This window comes from Pan paniscus, chromosome 1, assembly GCF_029289425.2.
Source record: "Pan paniscus chromosome 1, NHGRI_mPanPan1-v2.0_pri, whole genome shotgun sequence".
NCBI lineage: Eukaryota > Metazoa > Chordata > Mammalia > Primates > Hominidae > Pan > Pan paniscus.
The window spans coordinates 132,084,821-132,098,032 of NC_073249.2; the positions used below are offsets into that span (position 1 = coordinate 132,084,821).

At 44.5% G+C, this 13,212-nt stretch overlaps 1 protein-coding gene and 1 non-coding gene across 3 annotated transcripts in view; one reads left to right on the forward strand and one right to left on the reverse strand.

Annotated features, from left to right (window-relative positions):
- Positions 1 to 11,892, reverse strand: part of LOC100992247 (uncharacterized) — a 35,857-nt gene extending 23,965 nt beyond the window's left edge. Inside the window, exons 1-2 of one of the 2 annotated variants that reach the window (XR_008626196.2) lie at positions 10,952 to 11,892; positions 7,365 to 7,478 (exon numbers count right to left, since the gene is read on the reverse strand). This is a non-coding gene — a transcript (uncharacterized LOC100992247). Of the gene's footprint in view, positions 1 to 7,364; positions 7,479 to 8,506; positions 8,703 to 10,951 lie in introns of those variants that run through there. The other variant, XR_008626198.2, reaches the window with a different exon arrangement.
- Positions 11,893 to 12,085: 193 nt separating this feature from the next.
- Positions 12,086 to 13,212, forward strand: part of CNN3 (calponin 3) — a 30,302-nt gene continuing 29,175 nt past the window's right edge. Inside the window, exon 1 of the mRNA XM_003808448.6 lies at positions 12,086 to 12,516. Coding sequence (XP_003808496.1) covers positions 12,460 to 12,516 — 57 coding nt within the window. The 5' untranslated portion in view covers positions 12,086 to 12,459. The remainder of the gene's footprint in view (positions 12,517 to 13,212) is intronic.

A 13,212-nucleotide genomic window follows, 5' to 3' on the forward strand; every position in this document is an offset into this window, starting at 1 on the left:
TGGAGATTAAGTTTCAACATGAATTTTGGAAGACACAGTCAGACCACAGCATTTCTGGTAAGACAACAGTAAAACCAGGCAATTCAAAGGAAAATTTTAACAGCTGAAAATGATTTTTTTTTTGGCATTTGGAATAATGCCTATAAATCACACCCATATCCTCTTCAAGCTGAGAACTGAAAGCAAAAATTGCTCAAATCAGTTTACAAAGCAGTTTCTCTAAAAATATTTTTGAAAGAAAAAAACTTTTAGGTGAGGCTAAAATATATATATATATATATACACATATATATATATATACACACATATATATATATTTTTTTTAATTTGTGATCATGATCCAAACTATTTAGAATGCAAAGTTGGAGAAAGAAATGGAAACTAGTATAGTGGCCAATTCTAAATACACAAAAAAGAATGGAAAAATTCTTTCCTATTATGTTGACCACATTCCTTCTCTGAATCATAAAGCTCTCAGTTGAGCAAGTATTATAATCAGTGCTTATTTATCTAAAATGGCTGGAAAATGTGCCCACCTACCTAATTTTATTTTTCAGGTGAGTTATTTGATGCGCCATTCAAGAATTTCTATTTCTAAATCACCTCAATACTTCACTAATCTGGTCTTATTTTAATCTTTAATTCAGAAAATAAAGACAGATGGGTTTTTCAGGATCACAGATCCTCATTGTTCCTCCTTTCAGGCCAAAATCCTCATAGCCTTCAAAACCCTGCTTCGTCTGATCTCTGCCTACCCTTCTCACTTCATCCTTCTCCCACTTGCTCAATGCCCCCAGCCACTTCTGTTTCTTTCTGTTTCAAGCTGATTCTCTCAATACACTTGCCCTGACGACACCCTCTGCCAGCAATGCATTTCTCCCTTATCCTCTCAACATTCACCTCTGCTTGAACATCACCTCCTCCCCAGACACCCTCTCTCAAGCAGCACACACACTCCCCAGCATAGTATCCATTCACTATCTTCACAGTGCTCTTGACTCCCTGAAATAATCTTCCTTATGCTATTGCTTGACTATGGCCTGTAACCCATCCCCTACTAGACCAAAAGCTCCTAAGGAAGGATCTTAACCCTCTCATTTACGATTGTATTCCCAGGGCCTGGAAGAGCCCTGTGCAGGACTGGCTCTCAACAAACAGTTAATGAGTCAATTTCATGAAATAAAGTTCACCAAATGATATACCTCTGAAGATGCTTTAGAGCATGATATGATATTGTTATCAACTTGTTATTTTATATTCATTGATTAGATTGTTAAAAGATATACTTAGGCACATGAAAATGTTACAGAGTTTATTTGGGGAGAGAGCAATTCATGAATTGGGCAGTACCAGGCGGCAAGGGGTTTAGCATTCCACCCAGGGAGCATGAGGTGAAACATTTATAAGGTGTTTGTGAAAGCAAGGCCAAAAAAAAAAAAAAAATTAGGTTAAGGTGAAAAGTCCCTTTGGCCTCATCTAGAAGTTAGTTGATCATTTCTAATTGGTTAAGTTTGTTTCATTTTAGTGCTTACATTGAGTTGGGTTTTAGTTTGCTTGTGTTGGAACCTGAGGCACTGGTACAGTCTCAGCAGAATGCTTCCCAATTAATTATTTTAACAAGATAAACATTTATTGAATGATTAATATGTATAAAGTGTGGGGAATACAATGTCGAACAGAATGGTTCCTGCCCTCCTGAAGTGAGTCATCTAATGGGAACTTAACAAAAAAATTATGTTACTTGAGTTTTCTGCCTACTATATTAGTGTATTTATTTATTTATTTATAGAGACAGAGTCTTGCTCTATTGCCCAGGCTGGAGTGAAATGGCATGATCATAGCTCACTGTAACTGTGTGGCTAATTTTTAAATTTTTTGTAGAGATGGGGTCTTGCTATGTTGCCCAGATTGGTCTTGAACTCCTGACCACAAGCGATCCTCCCCCTGGGAACCATTACAGTTGGCCAATGCTTTTAATACTATGGGAATAAATGCCTATTTTCCAAGCGTCTTCACTATCAAAAAGTAAACACATTTATTTTAAGAAACAGGTGCTAAGCAACTTTCAGCATAATCTGCAAATAATTTTCTTTGTCAGAACAGTGCTACGTGATGAAATTTAGACCATTAATACACTTTATTCCCACTGCCTCAACTAGTGAAAAGGAACTGCATTTCAATAGGGACGTTTCAGAGTGAACACTGTTTACAAAGGAATTAAACTGCATTAGTATTTTGATACCATCTTAAATTATCTAAGGTTTTTGATAAGCAACAAAGAAGACTGGAATGTGACACTGGAATGTGAGTCATTCTGCATTTCAAAAGATTGCTGAGTTGAGATTCTTGATGTTAACCCTACTTCTTACGAATAAAAGCTTTTAAGCTGTATCCTTATCGAAATCAAGAACACAAATTATTATAAAGAAGCTAAAACTGAGCACCTGTATTTGATAGAGGTATTATAAAAGGCAGTGGGGCCTGGAACCTTTCTGATCCTCCTTCCCTTTGACAATAAATAAATGTAGTAGAATCCTATTCCCTAAAAATGTAGGTGAGTACATACACACACAAAAATAATTGCATAAAAGTCTTGTGAAGGTTATGAACTCCAGAAAAAGACAACCCTGACTGAGGCCTCTCCTCTCTTCCAGAATTCCCTTTTGGGACTGCCAAGTCCTGTGGCTGCTGTCAAAACACTGTGTTTTATTGTTAACACCAAATTTAGAGAATCAGCAATGTCTTTGAACCTGAATGACAATAGATAAAATTAGTGAGGTATTCCCAATTGTTTCAAGCAGGAATAAGGCAAGGAGAGAGAAGAAACAACATACACACACACACACAGAGAAAGAGAGAGAGAGTGAGAATAAATGAATATGGGAATGAGGAGAGGAAGGACAGCTATCATGAGAAAGAGAAAGTGGCAGGAGGAGTTTCAAAGGGAGAGGTGGTCTGTCTTCCTTCCTCATGTCCAGAATGAGCACTTCACTCCCTCAGCTCCTGCCAGCCCCTTCCACCCCCAGAACTCTCACCTCTTCAGCTTTCCTGGCCCCTGCCTTTAGAAACCCTATAAATTCGCTTTTGCTTCTCTCAACCCAGCTATCTACTTGTTAAGGACTGCCCCCTTCTCAGCTTCCTTCCACTGGTTTCTTTCTTTCTAGTTTTTTGAGACAGGATCTCACTCCATCGCCCAGGCTGGAGTGCAGTGGCAGGATCACTGCTCAATCAGCCTTGACATCCTTGGCTCAAGCAATCCTCGGGACTACAGGCACACACCACCATGCCTGGCTAATTTTTGTATTTTTAGTAGAGATGGGGTTTCACCATGTTGCCCAGGTGGGTCTCAAACTCCTGGGCTCAAGTGATCCACCTGCCTTGGCTTCCCGAAATGCTGGGATTTCAGAGATGAGCCACTGCCACCTGGCCTTAAACACGGTTTTCTAAATCTGCTCCCTCCATTTCTTCACTGACTCTTCCCTTCCTTACCCCAGAATGTGATTTCTGCTGGAGCTGTGGCCTTGAGGCTTCTCCGTGAGAAGGACCATACTGAAAAATAAAAGGCTCTTTTCCTTTCTGCATTTACCTTGTATGTTTGTTCAGCTTTTTCCTTAAAACTTTCTTCTTCCTTGTTTGCTGAGTTCATTTTAGTATTCTTTGTACTTGTTTGTGATTTTACTTGCTCTTTTTCTTTTTCTCCAAATTTCTGAGCCACCCCAGAATTTAATTCTTGCTTTTCTGTGTTCTTTACACTTCCTGTCTGAGGAAACTATAGATTATAATGACTTAATGTGCCAAGAAAAACATAGGTTTCAGAAGCAGAAAAAAAAAACCTAAGCTCTAGTTCTGATCTTAGTGCTGTGTGACCTTAAACAAGTCACTAACCTCTCTAAGCCTCGGTTTCTTCCTCTAAAAAAAAATGAGGACAATAATGTTTCCTTCTAATTGTAATTTTGAATATTAAATGGGATAAGATTTGTAAAAATGACTAAGTGCTCGTCATATTATTCATCAGGCAAGCAATTGTTGACCATCTACTTTATGCCAGATTCAATATAAGATCCTAGGGAATGATGCAGTGAAGAAGACATAGTTTCCTGCCCTAAATCTACTCTCAGTCTAGAAAGGGGCATGTAAACAAATAAATTACATGACACTGTGTCAGCAGCAACGATAGGAACATTTACAAAATAGAAAGGACACATAGAAAAGGGGCCGAATAAATCTCATGGAGGTTTGTGAGACAAGGAAGCCTTCTGGGAAAGGTGATATCTGAATTCAATTTTGAAGGATAAATATTAACAAATAGAAGCAGAGAAAACAACGTATTCAAAGATACCTAAGTGTGAAACAGCGTGGCCAATGCAGGGCTGTTTCTAGAATTAAAGCACAAGGTTGGAAGTGACAGAAGACAAGATTGGAGAGGCAGGGAGAGGCCAGATAATAGTCTTAGTAATAATCATGCTAATAACACCCAATGATTGAGAAATTACCCTGTGTCAGGCACTGGGGCATAATTAAGTGCTTTGCATATATGATTTTAAAAAATTATCATTATAGCAACTCTGTAAGGCAAAGAGCTTGGGCTTGGCTTGTGGCCAAATGAAGAGCCACTAGACTTTTAAGTAAGGTAGTTATGATCCCATGCATATTTAGAAAAGCTATTGAGGCATCAGATTTTTAAAAAGTGCAGTGAAATACACATAAAAATTATTATCTTAACCATTTTTCAGTGAACAGTTCAGTGGCATTAAGTATATTCACACTGTTGTGCTACCATCACCACCCATCCATCCATAGAACTTTTTTCATCTTGCAAAACTGAAGCTCTATAGCTATTAAATGGTAACTCCCCACTACCTGGTCTCTTCATCCTCTAGCTGAATCGTGCAGTATTCGGAATACCATATAGTATAGTAGAATGGAATCACACCGTATTTATCCTGTTGTGACTGGTTTATTTCAGTTAGCATAATGTTCTCAGCATTCATCTTTGTTACAGTATATGTCAGCATTTTTTCCTTTTTAAGGAAATAATATTCCATTGCATGTATATACCACTTCTAGTTTTCTCATTCACCCACTGATGGACACAGGTTGCTTCCACATCTTGGTGGAAAAAGGTATACAAGCATTTCTTTCAGACCCTGCTTTCAATTAGGTTGGGTATATTTCCTAGAGGTATATGGTAATAGTGTTTTTAATTTTTAAAGGAACTGCCCTGCTGTAAGGCTTTGGAGATGAATCAGGAGAAAAAGGCTAGGGGCAGGATGCCATTTTGTGGCAATAAGAACCTCAGTTTCAAGCTGTTGGGAGTGGACGAAAGGCAATGTAGTTGAGCAACTGACAACACTTGGTTCCTAAATTGAGAAGAGGGAGGTAGATATTCTGGGTGACTCTCTTGTAGGATAGCTTCAGATTTTGAGGGATCTGAAGCTTTTACAAGTTTAGGAACCCTCCTTGAGATAAAAAAAATAAAATAAAAAACAACGGATAAAAAATCAAGTGTGGGACTCTAAAGGGGCCATGGAAGTGAGCGGCCTTGCAATACAGACTGGAGAGAGAAGAGCTTGTGCAGTGGGCATCATGTTTATTTGCCTCGCCAGCATCTCTTCCCCCATTTTCCTTTGGGGTTGTGCGTCTTCCCTCTCTCAGCTCCTGTGGTGCTGGCCGAGCTGCCAACTTACCTCCACACCTACTTTAGGCACATACCCGGGCCTGCCAGCAGTGCCTTCCTCCTGGTAGCTGCAGTGATTAGCATGGAAATATGTAGGTGACAGTGAGGCTCAATTCTGGGACTTTTGTTAGAACCATTGGGAAGTTTTTCACTTAGAAGATTAGGATGTAAACCTGGACCTTTCAGTGGTAAATTTCTCCCCTGGTGGGTAGGGCTGAGGGAGTTAGCAGAAGAGAAAAGGTACGTGGAGACACCCTGGTTTGTCATGCCTTTGACTGAGTCCTTGACTCTAGCCATGCCCAATGCTACATCTCCTTGACTTGTATGTCACATGAACCACTAAAGTCCACTTTTTGTCTAAGTCAGTTTGACTTCGTTTTCAGCTTCCATATCTGTTTATCATAAAGAACTCCGGTGGACCTTGTTTGGGTCATGTGCCTCCTTGGGCCCAGTACTTGGCCTAGTGGGGGATAAGGTAATCCCTTTGAAAAGTCCGCCACATGCTTGCCTCTGGTGGAAAAGGTGGCACACGATGGATGTACTAATAGTATCACCTGGAGTAACTGGTGAGCACTCTCCAAAGGGAGGGGAAAAAGGAGCAAATGTACCTTACAAGAGCAATTTCAGGGAGCTTCCAGGTAGCTGAACCCATGAAGGTTCCTGAAGTGGGGCGTGACAGAGAGGCCGTGGCAGTTCTGCTCCCCTTCTCCCATACCTCATCCTATGCATCTCTTCTATTCGGCTGCTCACATGTGTTTTGGAAAAACTGATTTCAAATGAAGATGGGCAACAACAAAGGATCACTGCCAAATCCAATACAAAGTTGTTATTATAAAGAAAAAGATGTAAAGGATAGGAGCTTTTTTTTTTAAGACAGAGTCTCACTCTGCTGGAGTGCAGTCTCCCAGTCTGGAGTGCAGTGGTGCAATCTTGGCTCACTGCAATCTGCACCTCCTGGGTTCAAGCAATTCTCTCGCCTCAGCCTCCTGAGTAGCTATGACTACAGGTGTGTGCCACCCTGCCGGCTAATTTTTGTATTTTTAGTAGAGACGGGGTTTCACCATGTTGCCCAGGCTGGTCTCGAAGTCCTGGCCTCATGTGATCCGTTTGCCTCCCAAAGAGCTAGGATTACAGGTGTGAGCCACTGCGCCAGGCCAGGGGCATTTTTATAATAAATTCCATAAAGCATCCCCCCTTGCCCCCCTCAAAAAAGGGTGACTTCAGATTCTTCAGGAGTCTGGGAAGTTGGTTTTTGAGCAATCATTCTAAACCAGGCCTGGTTTCAAATCCCAACTCTGCTCTCTGTTAACTGTTTGATATTGACCGAGTTGTGTACCATACTAAACCTTAGTTTTTGATTATAAAGTAGGAATAGATAATATTGATTATTATAGGGTTATTGCAAGTGATGCCTATAAGTGGGGTGACTGTGATTTAGCATCTCAACGGGACACTTTTGAGGGTGAAATGAGCACACTATGAAGGGGCTTTATCAGGACGGCCTGAAACAAAAAAATATTAATAGTGCCCTTTCACTCTCAAAAATGCCCCTATTTGGGTGATGAATTTTGATCTCACTGCCTGTTATGTGCCTCTAATAGTGCTTAGCACATAGCAGGTGCTTAAAAGTCTCTTAGCCTCTGAGCCTTTTAGGGTCCCTTCTGCCTTTACCATAACTGACCCATACCTTTGTGGTTCTCTTTAATTCTCTGGCATTGTGGACTTCTTACAGGAACAGGGTCCTGATCCAACCCCAAGAGAGGGCTCTTGGATTTCACACAAGAAAGAATTCAGGGCGAGTCTGTAAAGTGAAAGCAAGTTTATTAGGAGGAATAAAAAAAATGGCTACTCCAGACTGAGCAGCCCCTTGGGCTGCCGGTTGCCCTTATTTATAGTTATTTCTTGATGATACGCTAAACAAGGGGTGGCTTATTCATGCCTCCTTTTTTTAGATCATATAGGGCAACTTCCTGATGTTAGCATGGCATTTGCAAACTGTCATGGCGCTGGTGGGAGTGTAGCAGTGAGGACGACCAGAGGTCATTCTTGCCGCCATTTTGGTTTTGGTGGGTTTTGGCTGGCTTCTTTACTGAAACCTGTTTTATCAGCAAAGTCTTTATGACCTGTACCTTGTGCTGACCTCCTAACTCATTCTGTGACTTAGAATGCCTTAACCGTCTGGGAATGCAGCCTAGCAGGTCTCAGCCTTATTTTACCTAGCCCCTATTCAAGATGGAGTTGCTTTGGTTCACATGCCTCTGACAGATTTACAGGGTGAATTCTTCAAAACACTTTATATTATTATTTTCGTTGCAAGATGTATGGCAATATGACCCACAAATTTGCCTCTGTGAAAAAATACTTTTCTACAACTCTCCAACAACTGCTTTTAATTAATAAAAATTTGGAAAGGTTGAGTTGACCTCCTTAACAGCATTTATTTCAATTGAAAGTGTTCTGCATATTACAGAAACTTCCAGGGAAAGTACTTAAGATTGCTGGGCCACACCCTGGTAGTTAGTTTGCAATGTGACGTTTTACTTAAACTGAGCATTTACTGACACATTCTACTGTTAGAACTTGGTCAGGATTTTTGAAATGTATCCTAACAGTGACAAGTTAAATACCATAATAAGAAAACACACAATCCAATAAAAAGTAGGCAAAAGATCTGAACAAACATTTCATGAAAAAGATACACAGATGGCAAATAAATACATGAAAAGATGCCCAACATCATTACGTATTAAGGGAATTCAAATTAAAACCATAATGAGATACCATACTCCACATCTATAAGAATGACTAAATTTAAAAAAACTGACCTACCAACTGTTGGTGAGGAAGCAGAGGAACTGGAACTCTCATACGCACTGGTGGGAATGTAAAATGGTACAGTCATTTTGGAAAAAGTTTGCAGTTTCTTAAAAAGTGAAATATACATCTTTCACTTGATCCAGCCATTCCATTTATAGGTATTTATGGGAGAGAAATGAAAGCATATGTCCATACAAAGACTTGTACATGAATGTTCATAGCAGCTTTATTTGCAATAGCCAAAATCTAGAAACAACCAAAATGTTCATCAATAAGGGAATGGGTAAAATCACTGGTGTATCCCTACAGTTGAATACTACTCAGTAATAAAAGGAATGAACTAATGATACATGCTACAACGTCAGTGAATCTCGTAATAATTTTGCTGAGTGAAAGAAGCCAGATAAAACAGAGTATACAATGTGTGATTCCAATTATATAAAATTCTAGGAAATACAAATTAATGTATAGTTACATAAAGCATATCAGGGGTTGCCTGGTGGGGTGGAGAGGTAAGGAAGACTGGGAGGGAGGGGCTACATGAGGAAACTTTTGGGTATGATGAATATGTCCTTTGTCTGTTGTGGTGATGGGTTTTTAAATAGGTGTATCTATGTGTATATGTGTGTATCAAACTGAACACTTTAAATATACTTTGTTATATCAATTATACTTCAATAAAGCTGTTAAAATTGTCCCAAATTTTAAGTTTTTCTCATTTTATTCTATAGTGCCACAGTAGGTAGTCAGACACGAGCAGAGCAGGAGAGGGCTCCCCGCTCCCACCAGGAATGTCACGCAACCATCAGGTGGTCAGGCAGTTGTTAAACTGTCTCTCTAAAATAATAACTGGTCACAGCCAGCACCAGGGAAAGGCAGTCTCCCAATGGCTAGAAAATACCTAAAACTGGTGATCAGCAGCTTCTGGATAGGATCTTAGGAGTTGGCTGAGTGGGCTCACAGGTGTGAACTAAGAGGCAAAATGGTGGCATTTAACTGGTACTCATATATGACCTTCTTCTAGGAACACTTGACTAGTAAGCGAAGAATGCCTCAAGTGAGCATGCGTACAACCTCAGTTAACACACTGAGCATGTGGTCCCTCCCAAGTGCTGGCAGGCCACTGCACATGCAGACAGCCCACCTCAAGGGAAGAATCAGGGGAAAAGGGACACAACCCCCTGGAAGCATGCCAATGTATAAAACCCCAAGTCAAAGGTCAAGCAGCGCACTTGAATCTCTCAAGTTGCCCGCTTGGCCCTCTTCCAAGTGTACATTACTTCGTTTCATTCTTGCTCTAACTTTCACTCCTGCTCTAAAACTTGCCTTGGCCTCTCCCTCTGCCTTATGCCTCTCGGTAGAATTCTTTCTTTGGAGGAGGCAAGAATTGAGGTTGCTGCAGACCCATACAGATTTGCTGCTGCTAACACACTTTGGTGCATGAGACTCAGATACATTCCCTAGTGCTAACAACAGCATTACGTGTTCTTACACAATGAGTTAAATTAGAAACGAAGGAAGTCTCTGTAGTACTGATGGAATCCAAGAGGACCAACAATATTTAAATAGTAAGTTCCAGTGGCAATGTCAGAAAGAACTTCAAGTACCTTAGGGAGGATAACAGTTGATCAAACAAACAAATGTAGAAAATTTCATGTTTACTTTAAAGCCATGTAAGTGTACAATGGCATTAAGTACATTTACAATGTTGTGTGACCACTGTCACTACCCATCTTCAAAACTTTTTCATCATCCAAAACTGAAATCCTGCACTCCTTAAAAAATAACTCCCCATACACAATAAAATTCATGGTTTTCAAGACAAAATACAATTCTTGAACATTTTACGATAAGCTAAAGTAGATTAAAATGACTTTGACCATACAACAGGAGCAGTCAGGCTTAGATTGCTGCAAAAAGGCTTTGCAGGCTGGACACCGTGATTTGTACCTCAAATCTGGCTGCTATTTCCCACACTCCTAGGTCCCAAAGAAATGTGGGTGAGGTCCTGCGGTTGACACACCGTCACTGTCATACTACTGGAAAAACAGCCCAAACTGTTTGCCTCAATGATATTGGGTCAATTGTGTCATCTTCGTGTGGGAAGAATGCCCTAATTATCATTACTCCCTTTGGACAAAATTAGCAAGTCATTTATAAATCATTTCACTTTCCTCCCTATTTGCCTCCTCCCGCTTCCTTCAGGTTCCATCCCTCAAAGTCATTGGGGAAAGCCTTGCAAACTGGATAGCAGTTTTGTGCACTTCCGGTTCAAGCTGCCTTACTCACTTTTTTTTTTTTAATTTAAAAAAACTTTGGATTTTTTGTAGAGACAGGATCTTGCTATGTTGCTCAGGATGTTCCTGAACTCCAGGCCTCAAGCAATCCTCCCACCTCGGTCTCCCAAAGTGCTGGGATTACAGGCATGAGCCACCACACCTGGTTCACCTTACTCACTTCTATTCCAGGACGGTTCAACTATGATGTTTTGGCTCCTCTTCTCAAGCAGGTTTCCACACCTGGTTCCATGATCTCTTCTGGCACAGTAGCTGGTATTTGGCAAACATAGGTTTCATCCTGGGATCTCAGGGATTGAAATCTGTCCTAGGTGTGCACCAGAAAGTGGTGGCAAGAGATGAAGCTTCGGAGGAGGCTGACCTCGGCCAGGATTCTTAAGTCTCAAAGTTTCAGCTTTCTCACCCCTCAACGGACATGAAATCTACCTATTTGTAACTCCAGGGAAGTAAATGAGATAATGTTTGGAAGATATCTAGTCTACCAGCTGCTCAGGCGGGGGGCGAAGGTTCTGTTCCCTGTCCCTTCTCTATCAAATGGCTTTAAAATCAGAAGAAAGTATTACGGGTAGGAAATGGGACTGCGAAAAAAATGGAGGCTGATTCTGGCCTAAAGGATACTTATCTCTATACAAAGGGCTTCTGATTCAAAGAGGCCCCGGGATTCAAAAACACAAGCAGAGCTACACCACGTGGGGTTTGGGACGAGCTGAATTCCGGATAAAGATGCCTGTAAAGAGGAGTTGATGAGAATCCAGAAAAGCACTTGAAATGCCCAGGCTTTGCATGGCACATTCCCCAGGATTTTTTCGCACCGCATTTAGAGGTTTAGACGGAGTGAGCTCGAATCAGGCCAAAAGCCTTAGGTTACTCCTTGGCGGCAGCGGGGCAGAGGTCAGATCAACAGGTGTGGAAGGCTGCGAGGTGAGGGAAGAAGCAGGTGTCGGTGGAGGCCCCCGTTCCTCCGGCCCAGAGGCTCCAAGGCTGCTATTGGTGTTCCAGCAGCGGGCGGAGGGGTCCTGCCCGGCATCTGGGCGCGCTGGGCCCAGAGCCCGGGAGGAGGCAGACGGAGGCGGCGGGTCAGCGGCGGGCCAGCCCCGGTGGGCTTCCGCTCCCCTCCGCCGGCCCGGCCCGGCCCGCCGCGGAGGATGCCTGGAGGTTGACGTGAATGGCTTGTGGCTGGGAAGCCCCCAGGCGCCCTGCCTAGCCCGGGGGCGGGGCCGCCTAGCCGCCGGCCCCGGTGGCGTGAGGGCTGGGGCGGGGGCCGGGGACCTCGCGGGGAGGGAGCGGGAGGGAAAGCGGCCCCCGCGGCCCTTCAATTGGCCGCACCGCCCCTCGGCGCAGAGGCGGGAGGAGGCGGCCCTCCATTGGTCGGGCCCGGCGGCCAATCCCCGAAGGCCCAGGCGGAGGCGGGGGCGGCCTGTGGGGAACCGAGGTGCGGGCGGCGAGCGAGGCAGCCGGGCGCTTCGCAGCGGAGCTCGAGGCTCTGTAGCACCCAGTTGGACCCAGTCGCCCAGGCACCGCCCGCGCCCCGCGGCCGTCTCCTGCGCCTCCCAGAGGAGGGAGTTCGAGCATCCCCCGCGGCGGCCACTCCTCGGGGCCAGGAGCGGGGAAGCGAAGTGCGAGAGACCCCGGACCCCAGCGCAGCCTCTTCCCGCCGCCCGAACCACCATGACCCACTTCAACAAGGGCCCTTCCTATGGGCTCTCGGCCGAAGTCAAGAACAAGGTACGCCTGGCTCGGGCGGGCGCGGGGGCCCCCGGGGCACCCTTGGGCTGGCCTGGCGCTGGGCCGTGCTTCGTTTGCTCCTCGCGCTGTGGCTCACCGTTTTCCTGGAGAGGGGACGTCGAGGCGGCGCGAGCGTCTCTGCCTGTCCCGGTCGCGTCCAGTCCCCGGGCTTGCGGGGCCGGCTCCCGGGCACCCGCCTGGCTTTGTTCCCGCGCCGTGGGACAGGACTAGTGGCTGGCGGTGGGTTCCCGGGCGCCTGGAGTCCCGCGGCGCCAGCCTTTCCGGCTGCGGGGGTCTCGGGGGCCGTTTGGTGACTGCAGAACGCGCCCTCCGGGAAGGGGGCGCTCCTGCGTGGCCACTCGCCCTTAGGCGGAGCCCGTCTGCGCGGCCAGGGACCCGGCGAGCCGCTGCCGCAGACCCCGCCATCTGCCCGGGCCCCGGGTGCTGGCGGACTCCGCGCCTCCCCACGGGGAGAGAGACCGCCTAATGTCCCGCCGACCCCAGGGGCCCCGAGGAACGGAAGCCGGTCCGGGACCCATCACAGTCTCCGATCTCGGTGCCTGGGAGGCATTTGGAGGCAGATTGCTGCTGCTGCTTCTGCTGTTGCTTTTGCGGGAAATGGAGACAAAGCCTGAGCGCGCCACTGTGCGAGTGATATCTGCTTAGGCGTGAGACTTTTTATGAAACACTGAGAAG